Raw genomic sequence first — 22,620 nt, 5'->3', positions numbered from 1 at the left:
ATTGGGTAGCGTCGTGATTGTTGTCATTTTGAAGTATCTGTAGATTGAATAGTAATATATTTGTATTGAAAGATAAGTATTTTGATAAATCGTGACAATTTTATTGCGTATTGGATTTTGATAACAATTTGACTTATATTTTGGCATCTTCATGTAGTTCTCCACGTGATTCTAAGAACTTGCGCAATGTAAGGAAAATAAATTTTCTGGAATAAATTGTCCTATTTTTGTTAAATATTACTCTAGCGTTTGCCATGGCCAATGGTCACGTAAGAGAGATTCAACCAGACGGACATCCAAAAGTGTACCAAAGAATTCCGAGACCGCATTGGATTAGGTGGGTGTGTATTTAAAAATATTGTAAAATTTCCCTCTGTGTTATTAAAATTTTGGTTTTATCGATACTAGAATTATACCTTGAAATTACATCCTAATTATTGATAATTGATTATAATATTTACTTTTGCTTTATTTTTTAGATGGAAAATAAGGAAAGTTTTTTGTCAGTCAGGGAAGGTTAAATTTCCGCCTCTTGCAGTTTTTAAAAATAAATTCTTTGTTTGGTAATTTCTTCGATTTTTTCCTGTTGTTTCTTGTTAATTTCCCTTTTGTTTCTGAAGTTTTCATTTACCTGCTATAGTGATTATTCTTTAAGAAATGGCGTTGAAGTAAATGCTTAATGCATAGTAACTTCTGCTTCTCTTAAAAGGAAAATGTATGGCCTTTGTTAATTTCTTTTCAAAATAACCAAGTTACAATAATTTACAAAATTTCTATTGTGAAATATTTTCAGCTTTTTGTCATATTATTTGAGAAATTGAGAATTTTATTTTTGCAATTGTATATGTTGCAGGCAAATCGAATGAATTTGCTAAGCTATTTTTTTAAAGACTAAAAATATATGCTAATTCTTAGAAATGATTCATACCTGTTGATATCCAATATAAAAATCTAATGAAATTGGCATGTTTTATCTTTCAGAATTTTTTTAAATTAAATTTTATGCTTTTATATCCACAGTGAAATATTATTGCATGAATTCATATATTAAATAGTCCTTGTTGTAAAAATATCAAAGTTACTTTTTCTTGACAGTTTTTATTCTTGATCTTTTGATTTTTCTTGTGTTGCTTTAGAATATGAAGAATGTTTTATTCAAAACATTTAATGCTTATAACATTCAAATTGAAGTATCATTACTTTAGTTCATATATATTTGCAAATTCATTAATTGATATTTTATTGGTATGAAAATGGTGTTATTTCCAAGATAATTTTGATTGACATTATAATAATCATGCTTTGTTCAAAAATTTTTGCTTTGGAAAAAATTGTATTTTAAATCTATTTGTGCAAAATTCGTTTATTGAAAATAATAAGGAAAATATTTACCCAGGCCCAATTAGTGGTTTGACTTTGCTACTTTTTATTTCATTTGAGAGTTCATAACTTCTAGATATATCATCAGCAATCATCTAACTTCTATTTTTGAGAGAAATTGAAAAAAAAAAAAAATACTATTTTATAGCACATTCTACATGGTAAAATCAGTGGCAACGTTTGCCAATTACGATCATTGAACCTATTTAGTAAAATTTTTATCTTGGATGAAAACTTACGACTCTTAGATAATCGTAAATCATCATCCATCATCTGTCATTTTAAAGTGGGGAAAAAATGCTTCTTCACTTTCATTATATGTAAAGAAAAAAATCTTAAGAGTTCTGAGGTTCATCGATGCCACTGATTTCTAAATATTTTATTTGAAAACCCATAATCTCTAGAATTCAGTGATGTCCATACCTTCATTATTGTTCAGTATTGCAAAGTTTCCAACATTGACAATTTGATTACACAAATTTTTATTCCAGCTCAATGAATGTGATGAATTATCATATTTACTACATTACAAAGGAAAAGTATCTTAAGTATTAGCAATATGTTATCAAGCAGTTTGATGAGATAAAATTTACATGTATAGCTTATATTCTGTTGAAAAGGTTTTACTGATTATTGCATACTATCTGAAACTTTTTTTTTATTTCGGAAATTTTTGCTTCACCAAATAGATGAATTTTTATCATCCAATATTTTATTTATTTTATATGAAAAATTCAAAGAAATATCCCAAGCTATTAAAATTCATAATAACTGCTCTGGCACCCTCTTGCAGAATATGAATATTTTGTCCTATGCATTTCATGTTGCTTGATCATACATTTTACATTGGAAAATTAATAGCTTATAGATCCTTAGAATAATTACTTAATTCACTAACTGTGAATATTAAAAATGATTAGGTAATCAGAATTTTTTGTAAAATGTCTATATTAAAAAAGTTCAGTTTTCATAAACTTTTTCTGCTTTACTTTTAGCAGGTTTCCTCATCCGACTATTTCTCATTTCTCCAAAGCTGAATTCTTTGGATATTTACTAGCATGTATTATTCAGTTTTTCCCCAATACTTTCTGGAAACTCTGTCCTCGCTGGATATCTCGGTGGTTTCGATGGTGTCCAACTTCAACTCAGACACTAGAAAAAGCAGAGAAGGAGGTTCTCAAAAGTAAGTATGATTATGTATAAATATATATTTTGTGTTTAATATTTTGAATTATGGATTTAGTTACCAGTAAATTTATTTTGAATAAATTTTATTTTTATTGGATTTTTTTGTGTAGGTATTATTAATAACTAAAATTACTTGAATGTGAAGCTTTAAAAAATTAAATGTGCAATTTTTTCCACATAAATTGCTAGTGATGTATTATTTAAAAAAATAATTAGCAATTTAATATATCATGTCAGATATGATGTATTATTTTTTAAAATAATACATCATATATTTGAGTAAAAGACAGAACTACAAAGAGTGGTGGAGGCCTAGCTTTCTTAATAAAAGACGTCAAGTACCAAAGCATTGACATTCCTGCAGACCAAACTTCAGATCTTGAAATTCAGGGTATTAAAAGCTTGTGGAGAAGCAAGCCTCTAAATATCTTTAACGTCTATCACCATCCTAATCATAAAAACTTTGCGGCAAATTTTTCCAACTTTATGGACAAGAACTCTATCATTATTGGGGACCTTAATGCCAAACATACTGCTTGGGGCTGTAGTAGTGATAATGACAGAGGCATTGATGTCCTTCAAATGATGGATGATAATTAATTTATAATCCTCAACGATGGTACTCATACCCATTCTTCCTTCAGTTATAACACCTTTGAGGCCTTGGATATTGCCATGACCAGTGCAGAATTAGTTCACCAGTGTTCCTGGTCTGTATTAGATAACATTGGAAGTGACTACTTACCAATTCTTATAGAACTCAACAAAAAGCAAAAGACCTTTCATTCCAAAGAAAACTTCTGGAACTTCAATAAGGTGAATTGGGCTTCTTTTAGCAATTCCGTAGGTAAGGAAATTTCAGCAGTACCCATGACTGGGAATCTGGAATAATTTCAAGAATAGCTATCAATAAAATTAATGCAGAGATCAAACTAACTTATGCTCATCTTAAAAGATCCAGATGGAATGAGTTGTGCAGTAAAATTGATTTTAGAACTCCAAACACTAAACTTTGGAAAATCATCAAAGGTATCCGCAAGGAACAGATTCAAAACGAAGAATGCAATTGAGTCAGGAACCCCGATGGACAAATCTTCCCTGCCGACAAATTTCCGCTCACGGCCTTTCCACTCACTATCAATTAACTGGCAGGCTTCATTTTGCAAACGAAGACAAACCCATTTTAAGTAAAGCCAGAAATTTCGTTCACGATTGTCGCAGCACTGATTTGGGAGACGCAATTCTAACAAAACAATTTTCCATGAGGGAATTACTTATCGCATTGACTTTTCTTGATCTCAACAAGTCTCCTGGATCAGATGGACTTTCTGACCATTTGCTTGAATACCTTGGAAGTATGGGAAAACAAAGGCTTTTTGATCTTTTCAACTTATCGTGGAAGAAAGGACCTTACCACAGGAATGGAAAAAGGCCATCATTATTGCAGTTAAAAAGCCTAACAAGAATTCTTCCTCCCCTGAGGATTTTAGACCAATAATACTTGCATGTACAACTAGCAAGGTAATGGAAAAAATGATCCTTATTCGACTACAATTCTTCCTAAACCAAAACAATCTTATGCTTTGTGAGCAGTATGGCTTTCGAAGGGGCCACAGTACCATTGACCAACTTCTTGACTTTGCACAGACTATCAGAGATGCTCATAACTGCAAGCCAACGCATCATACCCTGGCTGCTTTTTTAGATCTTACAAAAGCCTTCGATAGAGTTTGGAAACACAAATTAATCATTCAGCTGCATAATAGCTTCAACATCTGAGGCAATACTTTGGCATGGATTATATACGGATTATCTACAACAGAGATTTATCAGGGTTAGGTTCAACGACACTTTCAAACAATTTTCATCTTAGCCAAGGTGTCCCTCAGGGTACAGTACTTAGTCCAACACTATTCTCTTTGTTTTTAGCAGGTGTAGAAAAATTTCTCTTTTGGAACACGCATTGGTATGTTTGCTGATGACATTGCTCTTTGGAGCTCTGGATTCGTTATAAACTTTCTAGAGTCTAAATTCAATGAGTCTTTGAAGGCCTTGTCCGAATTTGATGCAGAACTTAAACTCAAATTTAATCCTTCCAAATCGATTACCACCTTTTTTACAACCAATAAACACTTATACAACTACAAACTAAAATTGATGCTTGAAAATCAAGAACTTGCATATAAAAAGCACCAAAATATTTAGGATTTGTTTTGGATTCTGAACTTACAAGTAATAAGCACATTGATTACATTGTCTCAAAAGCAAGAAAACGATTAAACATCTTAAAATATATTGCAGGTAGAGACTGGGGAGCTGACACAACTACCCTTAGAACTACTTATCTAGCTATCATCAGACCTTTACTTGAATATGGATTCCCAATTTATTGCTGTGCCTTCGATTCCAACTTGAAGAAACTTGAACAGGTACAGCTGAGTGCAGCTCGTATAATAACTGGTCTGAAACGAAATTGTCCCTCAGATATTGTCCTTTATGAAGTCGAGCTGAAACCTCTCCATGTTAGAAGACATGCTAACCTTATCAAATATTACAACAAACTTTCCAATTATGGCATACAAAACAACACCTCAAAATACCTAAGTAATTTTACTAACCTCTAGAGAATCAAGAAAAATAGTCCCTTTAGTCAAATCTTGTCTCAGAATGTAATTCCTAAAAATGTAGAGCCACATTCTCTTCACTCCTGTATGAATCCAACTGAAGAACTTACCTGAGTTCACTTTCATTTCAACCTCCCTGTTCTTATTAATAAAAAAGGAAAATGCATCAGAACACCTTAGATAATTGGCCTTGGAAGTCATTAATAAAATCCCTAAATGTGACATTAAATTGTATACTGATGGCAGCAAAATTCGACAATTTTGCAGGTAGTGGCATCTATATTGTAACTCCTCAGTCTAGTTTTACTCTATGCCAACGAAATCGACTTCTGTTCCATTTTTAAAAGCTAATTTCTAGCAATCGATGAGGGACTTAAAACCATTTTACATGAAAATAATTGTAAGAACCTTTGGATTCTTACTGATAGTCGCAGCTCAATGAAACACCTTAACAACTGGACCTATGTTGGTGATAAAGCAAGTTTGTCTATTCTTCAGAAGTTGAAGCTGATTTCACTCCAACATGATTCATTTCCAGTGGATCCCATCTCATGTGGATCTACTTGGTTACAACCTAGCGACTTCATCTTCTGCTGAGCTCACATACTTGGAACTGTTCTCTCAGGTGAAATTCCTAAATAAGAAGAATTGGATTGTACCCCCTACTCATGATTAGTATAGGGCCAATAAGCTGGACCAGTCCTTAATTCTTCCTTGTGATAGAGAAACCAACACTTGCCTGTCGCGCCTTGCCAGTGGCCACCTTAAATGTCTTCTTTTCTCAGTGTGAAAAATCTTACCCTTTTTTGCCCGAAATGCTGCCTACATCGGGCCACTGCTGAACATATTCTAGACTGTAATTAAGAATGTGAATTCCATCACAAAATTGCAAATGTTTTATTTTACACAACAGATTTCTCATTTAAGGTAAAATTTAGATTTTAGCTAATGTGACATAGAATTTGTAATATAGCTAGCTACTTTTGGCAATGAACTCGGCACTAAAGATATTGATTGCATTTTAGACCAATCATTTATCTTGTATTCTTTTTTTTTTTCTTTCTTTTTCTTTTTTTTAGTCATTTAAATTTACACAATATGTATGTTGTGTTCTGATTAGTGAAGCATGCTTAAAAAGTAGTACGAAAGTGTTTATATACTATTTCAATCATGTGCCAGTTGAGGAATAAATGGCTAATTTTTGTTTACTTTTTATTTTGGACAGGGTGGTGAATCTTGAAAATTGTGGCAATGTAACTGCTATAGTACACAAGTACAAATAAATAAATAAATAATTAAAACAATCTATTTCCAGAATTGAGGGAACTCTGACAAAGTTTTTGTGATATGCTTTACCTCTCATTTTTGAAAAATAAGATTTTATAGAAAATAAAAAATTGCAAAATTGTTGAAGTTATGAGTGAATGGCTGATTTTTTGGTTTTGCGAATCATTTTAAATATATAGGTATGTTATGATAGCAGCCATATCACATAAAAGGAATTTAGGAATTGGTTTCAAGCTGCACTACTATGTTCATGGTGATTATGCAATTGTTTCAAGAAATGAAAATGTTTATGTGGCTTTATGCAACTATTCTATTGGGGGGAGGGGACTAATATACAAATATATCTAAGATTCTTACTGCCTTTCTAATGATATGTTTTATTTATACATTATTGATTACTATAATTTTTTGACAAAAATCCATCATACACTAGAATTTAATTAAAAGTGAATTTACTGTATTACTTTTCTTTTATGAATTACTATTTTTTTATAATAAATATTTCCTTTTTTCTGTTTTTATATATAATTTAATTAAGCTTAACATGGCTAAAAAATTTTTTGTTTACAGATTAAGAATATGTTTCTTAAAAATAACCATAATTGCTCAATATTGCATAATAAATACTGTTCATGATTTTAAGTATCCAACACATTTTTATGAAATTATATTTTATACTTTTTACAAAAATTAATATTGATTTGCTAAATGATAAAACTGATATTTTCTGACCTAAAAACTCTTTTTAAATGTTCTTGTATAAAATTTTTCTATATTTGTTACAATTTCCGATGTTTCAGATTTGAAGCATCCATACGAAGTGGAGTATACAAATATTGGGAAATGCTGCGAAAAGGTAGACAGCTTTATAAGGACAGTCTCTCTGAATAAAAATTCTGATAAAACTCCGATAGTTTTATTGCATGGATTTGCTTGTGGCCTTGGAGTCTGGATTATGAATTTAGATAGCTTGTCTTCTTCTCGTCCAGTTTATGCTGTTGACCTATTAGGTTTTGGACTAAGTTCACGACCCCCATTCAGTTCTGATGCTTTAGAAGCTGAAATGCAATTTTTCATTTGTAAGTGCTTTGTTATTATTATTCTCTTAGAAAATCTAAATATAGTTTACATCTAAAAAAATCAAAATAAATTTAGTTTAAATCTACATTAAAACAAAAATCAGATCTGACATAAATATTTTAATGTGCACAACATCTAATATATCTTCTTTTTTTTATGTAAAAAGATAACCAGAAATTTTTTTTAATCAGATGTACTGAACCAGGTTTATTGTAAAGCTTATGACACTGAGTTTGCCATTTTGAATTTCATTTTCCTTTTAATTACATAGCTTTTGCAACTATTTAACAGAGAGAAAGAATTTGCTTTCTTGGGTAATAGTAACTCTGGGGATTGTAACACTTCAAGCAAATAAAGGTGGGAAATAGTGTGAATTACTCTGATGATGAATAGAAATTTAATATATGTCAATATTTTTTAAATGCAAAATGCAATTTGTAAATACACCTATCCAAATCATGTGGTTTTGATCCTTTGAATCTTTTTAAAGTATATATATATATTTGTATTTTAAGTGCTCCTATGTATGCAAGATTGAAAACCCAGGGTGATTTTTTTTCAAAGTATTTCTAATAGGTAACATTATACAAATATATAATTTTTCCTGTTATTCATTTGGAAATCTGTTTTGCCTATTAGACTTTGCCTATTTTGAAATCTGTTATGCTAATGCTGTGCATTTTTGGTAACTGATAAATGTTTGCAAATAAAAATTTGTTTCCTGTAATTAGAATATTGTGATTTGCAAATGATATAGTGAAAATTTTCTGATTAAATAATTATATAAGTTGTGACTATAAAAAAATGCTTAATTGTTTGTATTTCTGTTCTGTGTCTTATAAGTATGGAAATAAACTAAAAATGCTTTCCAGATTGAACACAATAATTGTGATTATTTATTCTCTGAAATTGGGAGTTTTACTGATTAGATATACAGGGAGTTTTTGTTTAGTTTCTATGTAAATTTTGATATTTAAAAATATTTAATTAAAGGTAATATTGCTGGTTTTATAAGTATAATAACAAATTAAATTTGCAGTCCAAATATAACATTGATTTAGTATGTAACATTACCGAAAATCCCCAAAAAATGCTTAATTTTAATGGTCCTTTTATATAAATCTTAAAAATGCTTTTTTAAAAAAATCTAGGTGCTTTTTTTTTATAGGAAAATTTTTTCCTACTTAAAATCAGCCAAATTATATACAATTGCATTTTTTTACAATGGTGGAACTTTCTACATTCATGGAATGCTAGTGAGTTAAAAAGTCAGTGTAAAGGATTTCCTTCAATTTAAAGAAATAGTGATGGTATATTTTATCACTTTCATTAACTAGAATCTTCTTTTATCTTTTGCTTATTTAGGTAGCGAAAAAGTTTTCTTTTCAATAATTTTATTTATTCTTAAAAATGTCAATTTATTTGAAATGAATACACTTCATTATTGTTTTGCTAATACTTCCTTCATTATAGATAATTTGTTTTTTTAATTTTTGAAATAATTTATTAGTAAATTATTTCAGTATTTTTACTGCAGTTTTTGTGCAAAATTTATGGGAAAAATTGTGTAGTATCAGTTGATTATAAAAAGTGCCTATTTTTTTAGAGGATAGAGAGCTAAAGAATTTGCTGCTAATGATATAAAGGAAAAGTTAGGATCTGATTTTTTGGTTAGAACCTGAAAGAAATTTCTCATACAAAAAGAAATTGCTGAAATTGAATGTAAAGCTATTCCACATGCTCAGCAAGCTTAACCAGCCACAGCTGAAAAAATCTAATTGTGAGAAAACTGAACTATTGAAGGAGTTGGCAAAATTTCTAGAAAGAAAGATAACTTTGTTTACATGGTTAATAGTATTTGTTGATTTTTATATCCTAGATTTGTTTTATTTATGTCTTTTCTTTTTCTGGAATGATCTTATGTAATGCTATTTATTTAATACTATGTGTATTTCTTACATTCTGTAATACATACTGGTGATATTCTATATTTATATAAAATTTGGTAATAAACTTGCCTAATTTAATGAATTTTGTCATGGCACATAGTTCTATTATCAAAACTGCTATGTTAATGTTGGCTTTTATTTATTTTCTCTAAGTACTTTAAAGTTTATTTTTTAAGGCAAAATTTAACTATTCATTTTGATAGAAGTTATATTTATGGAAGTCATTTCATTAAATTTAGTTTTATTTCAAAACTGATAGAAAATTCTGCATTTTTAAATTGTGGAGATTGGAAATATGCATCTAATAATTAATGTTACCTTCAAATTAAAAATATTATATTTGAATTAAAATTAACAAATAATATAAAGTATTTGATATCATTTACACTCTGAATATCTTCAAGTGTTCATTCTTTCCTTTTATTTGATTTAATAGTAATTCTTTTAACTTTAATTTAGTAATAGCACAGTATATAATGGTTTTCCAGAGATTTTTATATTGTTCCAACTTATGAAAAAAGTATTCTTTTTCTTGATTATTAGAATCCAGAGTATGTATTTTTTCAGTAGGATGAGGGATAAAAAGAAATACATCCTAGGAATTATGATAAAATAAAAGGTATCGTGAGAAATCTAGTTGTGTTTAGGAAAAAATTTGCTCTAGATCACTGTAACTTATTGTCATTAGTATTTTCTTACATTTAATTGAAGTTAATTATCTCAAATTTCAATGAATTGATTTCGTTGGTTTATTCATGTTTATTTGTCTGTGAATGGAATTAAGAATTTGTATATTTCTATTAGCTTTAGAAAAATGGAGAGAATCTATTGGACTAGATAAATTTATTCTTCTTGGTCATAGCTTTGGAGGGTATATTGCTGCATCATATGCATTGCATTATCCAGAAAGAGTTTCTCTTCTTATACTTGTTGACCCTTGGGGACTTCCTGAAAAACCAATCTCGCATCTTCACCGTTATGATTTGGATTCTTGGGTGAAATTTTTAGACAGTTTTCTTCAAGGTTTCAATTTCTTAGCTAGTGTGCGGGCTGCTGGACCAATCGGTAAGGAATCTTATTAATAGATTTTTTTAATATATAAAAGTAGTTATGGCCTTTTCAAAAGTTCATTTTAAAATTTGACAGCATTTTATTTTTATTTCTGTTTTTCTGGTTTTGCTTATGAGAAAATGAACCAACCACATCCAGTATTTCATTGAATATATTTTACAATAAATTTTTTTACTAATTTAAAATGATTGTTTCATATTTATATAATTCTAATAACTTGTTCCAGGAATTTCACTCCAAAATTAAGCTTAATTACATAAGTTTGGCATAAAGATATCCCTTTCTTATAGTACAAAAGAACAAGCAGATTTGCTTGCACATCAAACATCAGCCAAAGAATAACAGTAACAATGTACCAAAACAGTGAATAAGCCATTAGATTGCATAAAAATAGTTGTCATACAGTATAAATTTGTTATACCAAGTACACCATTCAGTGGTAGAAATATCTTTGATATGTTTCTAGAAAAATCTTTGTAATTATGTACCAAAACTCTAATCAAGTAAATACTCTTGATATTTTCTTTTCCCCTATTTCATTTCTTTTGGAAAGTTTTAAATTCTGATTTGAGTTTTCATATAATAGTATATATTTTTTTTAAATGTTGAATTTATACTAGAAAGCAGGTATGCTGAAAAATGTCCATTAATTGTTCTGTGCTGAAATTGCAACCAGAAAATGGTAATTAAATTTTTTTCCATCAAGTTTTTTCGTAGGGGAAAAAAATATACTCTATATACATGCATTATGGAATGATGTAACATAGTATCTATTTATTACTTAAATCCTTGCTTTAGTTAATAATTTCTGATGGTTTACTTGTCATGTTTGAAATATTTTTTTTACTCATAAGATATAATGAAAATATTTTGATGTTTGGCTGTTTTATTTTGTAAAAGGTATTGCAACAAGACTGAAGCAATTTAAGAATAATTCAAGGAAATATTTTATTGAATACAAAATGATTAAAAATCAAAGAGGAAATGGGAGACAATTATTGTGCACATAATCTATTGAATTCTGAATTGTCAGATGAATAGGCTGTCAGTTGATATGGCATAAAAGTAAATTGATCATAATGACTTGGACATTCAAGGAGATAGATAATATTCATTAATATTTTTCTTGAGTGTTTTTTCATAAAACTTTTTCATAAAACCAGTTTTTAAAAGATCAGTCCTGGTGCAACTTGTTTTGTTGAATTATTGCATCAGAACCAAAAATTTTTTAAATCCATTTGGTACATCGTTGACAAAGAATTGTTTACAAAAAAATGAAACAATGCAAATTTATATGAATATTTTGTACCAAAAAATGCTTTTTCTTAAGTAAAAAAAAAAATGTGTTTTTTTATTATTTTATTATTTATTGTAAAATAAAAAGGGCATATTTTTAAAAGTTTTTATGGTGGTTGAAAATATTATAATACCTGAATGATATCTTTACTCTCTGGAATTATAAAAATTCACACTTTAGCAGTATGAAAGTTGATATTTGTCAGTTTTTTGAAAAATGTCAGCTTTTTTTTCAGCTAATGTATGAAATATTCCAAAATTATTCCACTTGCCTATTACATAAGAAAAATAAAGAATTATATGCATGTAATTTTTGTGCAATTAATGTAAAAACATTAATATTTTAACCAAAAATAAAAATTTAAAACCTTTTGGTTTCTAATTTATATATTTTTGCATATTTTTTTAATTTGTTTTGTAAATGACAGTAATAGTATCTAATATGCATCTTTGGGCAATTTTTTGACAACATTTGTAATAAGAAAATTTAAATTTTATTGCGTTTCCTATAAGTTTTAAAAATATCCTTGCATAGAAATTTTATTCATGATTTTTGATAGTTTAAAAATAATGTATATCAATTACAACTATAGTTGTAATTTAAAATATTTCTTAAATGTTTTATTATATTCATGTTTCTTTTATTGTTAAATAAAATCAGTGAAGATTCTTGTTCTTAAAGTTTTTTTTGGGGGGTGGGGTGGGGGCTTTGTTATGATTAATCACCTAATTTTATTTCATATTTTTTGGGGGAATTTGTTAATGAAACTCTAAAAGGCAGAAACTCTTTAAAGCATTTTTTGATGTATTATTTAATAAGTTTGATTGCTTTTTTTTTTATCAGCATTCTTTTCTCCAGTCTACACCTATTTGACATATTCATATAATAAAAATAAACTATTTTGCTCAATTCAGTGTTGGAATTGGATGTATATATATTTAACAATTTAAATTAAATATTGCATTTGAATCTAGATTAATTGCAAGTATGTCAGCATTGTTTACTTATTAATTTATTTGAATTTTTTAAGAAATATTGCTTAGTCTAAAAATAAGCATCTGATTTGTTTCTAAAATTTCACATTTGGACCTTAGTTTTCATAAATTTTTATCTTGTTTCTATGTACGAAAGAGTTAATTGAAAATGTGTAAACTGTAATTTTTTTTTTTTTTTTTTTTTTTTTTTTAATGTTTAGAATATTAGGAATTTTGCATTTGTTATAATATGTATAATACAGACCTTCCTTTTTTTTTTATTTATCAGAACTAATAATGAAGTTCAGTGTATATGTGTTTATGTGTTGATATTGGTGCTCTCCAGGCTATATTATTTGACCAATAGTTACCAAATTTGACATATCTTGGAGAATAGGAATGTGCAGTTCAAAGTGATTTTTTGTTTTGAAATTTTAATTAAAAATAAAGCTGATTATCAAGCAATAACTTGTAAAAATGAACACCAATTCAAAAATGTAAAAAAAAAAAAATATTTTTAATTATAGCAATTTAATATGAATTTTTCCTGAAATTTGGCATATATTTATTTATTTTGCTTAATTTCCAACTATCTATTACATTGCTGATTTGAAATTCAGAAAATAATTAAAATAACAGCTTTAATATCGGACAATTTAGTGAAATCATGGATGTGAAGTTATATCTAAATTGTTTATCTGAAATTAAATATAATTGATATTCCCAGTAAACTAATTAATCACCTAAGGCAAACATTTCAATAACTAAACAAAGTTACTAATTTAAAATATCATCATGCAATTTTAATTTATTAAATTTAATAGTGTCTATGTTTAAACATATTAAAAATTTAAAAGCTTTAATTGTGCATGAATTTAAATTTATTTACCAACCATGCATTGGATATTAATTCTAAAATAAGATGAATATATTTTAAAAGATAAATGAATTGTTAATGTTCTGTCAAAATTATTAATTTAATATTTCATTATAATAAAAGTATTTTTGTCTTTAATTTTAATTTATATAGAAAATTTGTATTCTTGGTTAAAAGTGCTTTTGATTTTAGGACCTTCTTTAGTACGGCATTTTCGTAGCGATTTGTGGAGAAAATATGGGCGATTCATGGATAATCCTCACTGTGTTTTAGAATACATCTATCATTGTAATGTTCAACATCCCAGGTATAAACATTCTTGTTTTTCTTTTTTCAATTATTTACCTGTTTTCAAAACTCTGTGTGTACTTTTTAACAGTTATTCAAATATGTAGATTCTGATTCATTGAAAAATAATATATATTCAAATACACATTTGTAATTGTGAATTCTCATATACTGAATATATTGTTAAAGAAACATGTAATGTGCTTTAATTAGAACATTCTTAAAGAATAAGGCTAGTCCTTTCAGTGACCCATTTTAGTTTTGAATCATATTGGAGCAAGTTGTATGAATCAATATTAATAACAATTTTAGAAATAAGTAAGGTTTAATTGAAAAATATTTGAATCAAATGTAATTGCCAAAATTATTAAGTTTTTGGAGAAATTATTGTGTGTATGTTTTTGAAATATGCTCTACTAATTCATTTTGGGAAATACTAGAATCATTAGCACATTCTCAATTGTTATCTCATTTAAGAGTTGATGGATTTAGCTCCAACAGAATGAAAGTCAAATGATTGAATTAGCTTCTAAATATTTTATAACCAAATGAGAGGCCAAATAGTGCATTTTTGTCATATCCAATTTTATTGGCTTTATTTCTATGAAGAAACAAACACATATCAATCTCATTAAAAGTTGTACATAATTTTTGATGACATCAAAAATATTAATTATGCCCATCATCAAGACTGTACTGGTGGTTTTGATCTTGATACTCTTAGTCAAGAAGGCCCGCTAAATTTGATTTAAAAGAAAAATATTATTGGAGTCAAATGAGTACTAGATTTTAGGCAGCTGCCTAAGGCCACAGAAGAAAAGCAAGCCACACACATGAGGTTTAAAAGAATATTATTAGGATAGTTGCTTTATAAATAAATTTATAAAAATACAAATCCTGTTTATATAATTTTAATAATTAAGATTTTGGAAATACAACTGGTGAAGTTTATATATATTTCAATAGATTTTCTTTGTTATTAAAGTATTTGGAGACATCAATTGTCTGCTTAATTAGTATTGTATATAAACTTGACTGTCATTCAATCATAAATAGTAATAATTACTAGATGTTATCTCATTTACATCTAATAAATTACTAGATGAAAAATTATTCATAAAATGAATAAAATAAAAAAATAATTTATTGCAAATCATTAACATGTTGATAAAGTTAAAAAAATACATTGAAATTTGAAACTAAATGACCAGTTTATTGAAAGAGAAGATGGGTATCTCATAATGAACACTGCTTTTGATCATAGATGTTTAAATCCACCATTGTCAATTTTATCTTAAATTGCATAAAAGACTGCAGAAATATCAAAATATAAATTTTTTAAGCATTCAGTATCACTTATAAACTGGAATAAATAAAGTTTAGCATTTAGATTCATGAGTTTGATGAAGTTTGTTAGATAACTTGTGCAAACATTGAAATATGATTATATGCAAGATAAATTCTCATTATTTGGAAAATATTGAAAACTTTTGAGGACAGGTGTAATATGCAAAAATGTAATATTTAAAAACTTTTGGTAAAATTTACTATGCTCATCTTGGTTTTTAATTATCTTCTTCAAATGACATTAATTATTCATTAGACAAAAACAATTTATTAGACAATTATTCAATATGGTGGAGTTTTGTAGCACAATTTTACTTTGCAAGTTTAAAAATGTTGACAATTGCTTTCAGTTGAATAAAAGTCATACTAAATCCATCATTTTAATTCAAATTGGTCCTAACTGGACAGCCTTAACAAATTTATCGCTGAAATGTTTGGAGTTTATTAATAATAAAAGAATTGTATTTCGTTATGACAACATGATATCGTATATTTGATCTTATGTCTATAATTTCTATAGCTTAAATGAAATGTATTGCCATATTCATTTGATCTTGTGCTATCAGATTATCACTTATTTTGTTTTATTCAAATTTTCATTCAAATGTAATGTTTGGTTTAGATACATCTGTAAATCAATATTTTGTTCAAATTTTTGTTTATGAAGACTGGACTTTTTATAGGTTAGAAATTATAAAGTTCATTAAAAATGGCACAGGTTAATACAAATAAGCAAATATCATTGGTTCATCTTTGTTTATCATTAGTTCATTGGAATTTATGTAATTAGATGTAAAATATCAAAATTTTCTTGACAATTTAAGAAATCTTAAGTTTACCTAATGTACAAGAGAACATTAACGGTTGCTTTCATTTTTTATCCTTTATTGAGTTACAAGATATTTCTCTCCAAGATTATGTTGATAAATATTTTCTCTGCTTTTCTGTATCATTTTATTTCATATTATGTTAAAATTTATAATGCATTTTATTAATGTGGAAACATGCAAAACATTTTAAATCAAATTATTACTTTATTGATTTTTCTTATTAAAAATTATATTTTAGTGGCGAAGCTGCTTTTAAATCCATGACAGACAAATCTGGATGGGCGAAATATCCAATGATGTACCGATTAAATAGTTTGGATTCCAAGATTCCCATTACTTTAGTTTATGGATCTCGATCATGGGTCAACAGGCAGCCAGGACTGCAAATAAAATATTCTAGGTTGAATTCCTTTGTTGATGTTCAAGTGAGTTTGTTTTAAATGTAATTACTAATTTATTTCATGTAAAGATCTCTGCTGATTTAATTTAATGTGAATTTATTATGAAAACTATTTTTAAAATTATGAATTTAGTTGTTTTCCTAATATATGGTATTTTTTCCCTTTGTTATTCTTAATTTGGAGGAAAAATTACAACTAATTATAGATTGTTTAAATTTAATGTATGTTAACTTATTTATATACAACTCATACATGTCATTGTTTCAAAACAAAACAACATGGATGTACATGTTCTTTTGTTTTTAATTTGACAGTTATACATTAACCAGATATTTATTATGCGATGGAAACCATTGTGTAATCTGTAGTAAGTGGTTGTGTAATCTGTGCATAGTGTTTTTTTATATACTGACACAATTCACAACTCTAACTCTATCTATCAATTTGGATGCCATCAATTTCGGTAAATGAAATTATGAGGCCATGGGAGGAAAATATTAGTTCCAAAAATCATTGATAGGGGGGAAATGGACCTTTGCTAGCTGAAAATACATGTAATTTTTAAGATGCAAATTCATTATTTTATAAAAAGACTATAGTTCTAGCGATATGACTCTACAGTCATCAGGTAAAACTCCAAAATGAACTAATTCAAACTATCAAATTCTAAGTGAAAAAATACTTGATTGTGCAGAGCTGTTTATCAGAATTTCAGTTTAAAAACTGATTATTAAGTTGTTAATAAAAGAGCAACTTCAATCATAAATAATGAAGAGGTACTTAAAATTACAATAAATGAATTTCATTTTTATAAAACAATACGTAAATCAATAGACCTGCAATTGCAACAATTCATTGTTTATTTAATATGATTGTATAAGTGAATATTTACTGTTGATAAAGACTGTTCAAAGGCATTTTTATGTCTTTTTGTTATTATCTGTTGTAGCCACATTATCTGTTATGACAATTTTGAATTTAGTATCTTATGCATTTCACCTAACTGTCTCTTGCATTATTTACAAAGTCGTTTCATGGTTATAACCTTTTGAGTCTTTTTTGTTAGGTTGCTTAAAATCCCAGATGTTATTTGTTGGGTTCCCAAATATAGTGAATTTAAAGAATATATTAAGGACTTAGATAAATATTTGAAGTGCTATTTTACATTTGGCAGTAAGGAATATTGTGCTCCAAGTCCAATATGGACTTTACAAGAATGATGGTTGCAGTGATAGAGATTAATATTCTCACCAGCAAAGTTAATTTGATGAGTGAAGAGAAATCATAACAAATTTTTAATTTCTAAATGTTATATTTTTGTTTACTGTTACGTAAAAAATGAGAATTTTTGGTATTTATATATTAATTGCTTAGAATTTTCATAACTAAAATTTGACTGTTTGTAAATTGCATGTAGTTAACAGGCAATTACCACTTTTTTTTTATTGATAAACACAATACTACAATTATCAGAAGTTGTTTCATTTACAGTATTTTATAAGTTTAGATATAATTGTAAGATTTTTAGGTAATTTTTGTTTTCTACTGTTCATATTGTTTTCAAAGTAAAGTTTCTTAAAAGATTGCAGGGTTATTACATTTTAAGTCTTTATAAGTATTGATTTTTGAAAATTCTTTTAAAATAGTTTCATGAATTTTTATATAAAAAAAAGTATATTGAAGTGTTTTTATTTATTACTCTCTGAACATAAGTGTCAAATATATCATCTACTTGCTTATCATAGTGACTGTTATTTCAGTGATTTTTAACAATTGAACTGATTTTTGCACTGAATTGTTTGTAATATTTATATTTTAAACTATACATTTGTTCACATATGTTGAATTAATTATTAGCCTCGCTAATACGTAAACAAAAAGCAAATGTTCCAATTTTTCATTCTTGTTTATTTCCCTGTTAGTTTATCTATCTCTGCTAATAATAAAGGATAATGTTGCATATATGTATGTTTTCTCTGCAGGCCAACTCTAGTTGGTCTAGGGCTACCAAATTTGGTACAAATATTCTTTGGAGGATAAGAAGTCACTCTGACGTATTTTTCTTTTTTGAAATTTTAATTCAAAGTTAAACCAATTACCATTTTTCTCAAATTATAATGTCCAAAATTCTTTTTATGAAATTTTAGAAAAATACCTTTTCATTTGTACCATTTTATTAAATTTTCTTTTTGCTTAGTTTTGCTACAACATAATCATTTTTGCTTGAAAATTTTATTGCAATTTCTATTAGAAACAAAGGAAAAAAGACTGTGCTTAATATTTGTGGAAAAAAGGAAATGAAGCTACAAATAGGAGAATTAAAAAAAAAAAAAAAAAAAACTTAGAAGATGGGTGAGCCAGGCTATTAAATTTTTAATGGCACTGTGATGTCATGGTATTTAATTCTTTTAGGAAATTACATTTATTGTGTCAATGTAAAGGTTTTAAAATAACAATGCTTTTAATATTTATCACAATTTTATCCTTAAAAGTACTTTTTTTGGGAAATCGTAAAAAGATGAAAATTATGCATAAGAGATTTTATTGAAATTAAACACAATCAGTGTTTCCAATGAATCAGCAGGTAGACAGAGGCGGCTAATAAATTATAATATTAAGAAGTTTGCCAAAACTCTTCATATTTTTGAATAATGCAAATTCTTTATTTTATTTTTATAGGTTATTGAAGGCGCTGGGCATCATGTTTATGCTGATAAACCTCAAGAATTCAATTCCTTGATCAACAGAGTTTGTGACAATTTAGAAAATGGAGTATTTCATATGAGAAATATTTAAATAGCCTATTGAAATAATTTATCATGTTTTTTTTTTTTTAAATCAGTTTATTCATCTTATAGGTTTAATGATCTGTAATTTTTAAGACGTATCTGCAATCTTTTTACAAGTATACATTTACAGTGCATTTTATACCAAAAATTTACAATGCTGTACTTTATTAAAATGTAAGTTTTCTGTAAATTTGAATCTTACTTTTGAAATCAATTTTTATTATAAATGAAATATTTGTTTATGTTGACAAACCTACTATTTAATTTATTTATGCACTGAGTAAAGCAAAATATCTGATGTGTGTAATACATATTTCTCATGTGAACAAGTTCCATGCATACATCTTTTGTTATTTTTTTTACTGTAGTATTTATCTGTTTGTACATATTTTGTATGAAATGCTTAATATTCTGCATTGTATACAAATGAATGTGCATCTTATGTATATTTTTGTTACGGATGCCAATATGTATATTTTATTTTATAAACATGACACTTAATAAGCATATTTGGCATTCTTTTTATAATACTGTGATAAATGTTACTTTTTTAATAAATACCATGAATAGAACAAAATTTTACCTTTCTTTTTTTATTCTCTTTCACTGCACCATAAGGATAAACAGAAAATCGTTTCTGTAAAAATAATGTTGCATTTTACTATATAAATATAATTTTTTAACCTCTAAATATGATCCTCTATCAACTGTATTGATTTGGAAGGCATATTAAAACTGTGGAAATGACATTAAGTCACTTCCTTTTATGTAAGTATTCATTGTGGTATTTGGCAGTTTTGAAAAATTGAAGTTCAGTTTAAAATTATGCATTAGTTGAAACTAATTGTGTATGTATACATGTACACACATACAAACAATCATGTAAAATCTATATGGAAAAAACTTCAGAAGACTACAAAAAAATTCTTTCATGGATAATTGTTATTACCTTTCTATGATAATTGCCATATTTATATATCTGCTTAAAATTTAAAGATACTATTATTGGCATCATTATAAAAGTGTATATTATGTATACACTGCTAAATTTTTCAGTTAATCTATTATTTTAATAAAATGTGAATAAATAGCCACCTTCTCTTGTTGCTCTCTTCTGCGGTTTTATCATTTTTATTTTCTATATAATTATTGAAAAAAATGAGCATCAACTTTTTATAAATCATCATTAACATTTGTCAGTATCTCAGCTTCTATAGCAACAGATTACTTTTATAGGTACACCTACTTTTTATAGTTTAATGAGAAATTGACTGGTTCTTCAGAAATGATTTGATTTGCATATGCTGGGATACTGACCTTGCTAGTGAAAGTCATCTCCGTAAAGTCCGAAATAAATCTGATATTTCTTCCCTGTCATTGGCCTGCCAAGCTGTGTTCTCTTTTAATATAGAATGATTGAAAGAAGCTTATCTAGCATACTAATTCTATATTATTTTGTGCTATAGAATATGATTTTAGGAACAATTTCTAACAAATATATGCTATGTGCTTTTATAATAAAAATGTTCGAAATTTGAGCAAGCTTAGTTACAAAATATCCAACATTACAATTTTTACCTCCAAGCGCATAAGTTTGCAAAAAAAAAAAAAAAAAAAAAAAAAAAACTATTTTTCTGTAAAATGTGCTAAATTGAAAAGAGATATGTAGTGCAATGAAACCCCAATTATATAGATATATTGGAGCCAGCCATAATCGTTCCTATAGTCGAAATTGGATAATTAATGAAAATAGTTATTTCTTAGGACAAGATGTCAACTCTTTATTCCCCCCCCCCAATTGTTATTGATGTTTTTTCCCTTTTTAGAATTACGTTTTTCCTAAAACTGCTGTTCGCTTTTGTTTTGTTGTACTGAGAAACATCTTGAATTAGGTGGATTTTCTCTTTACTCAAATGTATATGTATTTTAAAGAACCTCATTTATATGATCATTCCATCTCAGGAAAGAGTGCAATTCCATACATAAATATTGTGAACAAACAAACGTCTCTTTATCTCTTTCTCACTCAAGGCTAACTGGCATGGTTTAAGACAAAGTCAAACATTGGAGTATAATTATATACCATACAATGCCCATTTCCTCCTTATCAATAATAATAATTATAAAAATTACCAGTATTGATCTGTTACAATTTTTTATTTTTTATTTTTTATTTAAATGATTAGACTAAATCCTTATGTTTCATTGGTTGAATATATATGCTCAGTTTGATCACCATTTCTTTATTACTAGAGATTTTTGGTAGTCACTTTATGCATGTAAAATCAAATAAGGGAAATGTTTTGTTTAAAGATTATATTCTAAATATTTGTGCAAAATATTATATACTTAATGAGGAAATCAATGGTAGAAGTGCAGTTCTAAAGAATAATCAGTTAATATAAATTAAATTAAATTAATTTATGTAATAGAAAGAAGTGTATAGTATTATGTAATAGAAAGAAGTGTATAGTTGTAGTATAGTATTATTGCCCGAAAGTGACATCACTAGTAAATTTTACAAAAAGGCGGAACTGTTTTCTTTTATTCCTTTACTTTAATATATTTTCTTTCCAAATTAGTGTTATAACTATTATGACGCCTGCCATTTAAAAAAATAATTGAATTTTATTCTTTTATAGTAAGTATTTATTTAATACATGATGGATCTCGCATGAACTTATTGAAAAACAAACAGCCAAAATAACAAAATTTATGATAAAGAATGAATTAAGCTAGAGAGGAGATTCTGACTCAAAGAACAAGGAGGGTTTGTTCGCTTAGGTAATCAGAATAAGAAAAAATTCCATAAACACTAAGCTTTCAAATTGCATGAAGTCAGACAGTGGACTTCATTTCCAGAGATGCAAAATGCAGCAGTTAGTGAGTGAAAGGCACTTAGGTATTAACGAAGTAAACATTTAAATTATCAATTAACTATTAACGAAATTTTAATTCTTGGAGTAAATATGTCTACTGTGTCTTGATAGATTGTTCGTTGTTCACAACATAAGCGCCATTTTTTTAACTAGTGGTCCTAGTTTTGGTGTAGCGTGCGCGAATTCATCATAATATATTTATATACTAATAATGTTATCCAACATTAAAATGGCATGTCGATAATTATTGGTAATTCATTGCTGTTTTATTCTTTTTTCCCCCTGTTTATATCTTGGGATAGGAAAGAGATAGTTGTATTTGGGAGTAAGTATTCTTAAAAAAAAAAAAAAAAAAAAAA

General features: G+C 27.3%; 1 protein-coding gene across 2 annotated transcripts; it reads left to right on the top strand.

Moving 5' to 3' along the window:
• On the top strand, positions 1–19,959 carry LOC129971453 (1-acylglycerol-3-phosphate O-acyltransferase ABHD5-like). 2 transcript variants are annotated; one of them, XM_056085232.1, is made up of 7 exons: positions 1–337; positions 2,379–2,563; positions 7,280–7,558; positions 10,313–10,573; positions 13,920–14,034; positions 16,431–16,617; positions 19,273–19,959. In XM_056085232.1, the coding sequence occupies exons 1-7, from the start codon at positions 255–257 to the stop codon at positions 19,387–19,389; spliced, it is 1,227 nt and encodes a 408-aa protein (XP_055941207.1). In that variant the 5' UTR covers positions 1–254; the 3' UTR covers positions 19,390–19,959. The 2 variants fall into 2 exon arrangements, with proteins under 2 accessions (XP_055941207.1, XP_055941206.1); XM_056085231.1 differs by having other exon boundaries at positions 2,376–2,563.
• The last annotated feature ends 2,661 nt before the right edge of the window (positions 19,960–22,620 follow it).

This window comes from Argiope bruennichi, chromosome 6 (assembly GCF_947563725.1).
Source record: "Argiope bruennichi chromosome 6, qqArgBrue1.1, whole genome shotgun sequence".
NCBI classification, from domain to species: Eukaryota; Metazoa; Arthropoda; class Arachnida; order Araneae; family Araneidae; genus Argiope; species Argiope bruennichi.
Note: the sequence above shows the minus strand (reverse complement) of the source record. Positions and strands in the feature narration are given on the sequence as shown.

What these genes read in the sequence shown, in the direction of transcription:
- LOC129971453 (XM_056085231.1), top strand. Translation starts at nt 255, where the DNA reads ATGGCCAATGGTCACGTAAGAGAGATTCAACCAGACGGACATCCAAAA. An exon ending in TGAAATGCAATTTTTCATTT is followed by an intron (nt 7,559 to 10,312) that starts GTAAGTGCTTTG and finishes TATTTCTATTAG; the next exon opens with CTTTAGAAAAATGGAGAGAA. An exon ending in GCGGGCTGCTGGACCAATCG is followed by an intron (nt 10,574 to 13,919) that starts GTAAGGAATCTT and finishes TTTTGATTTTAG; the next exon opens with GACCTTCTTTAGTACGGCAT.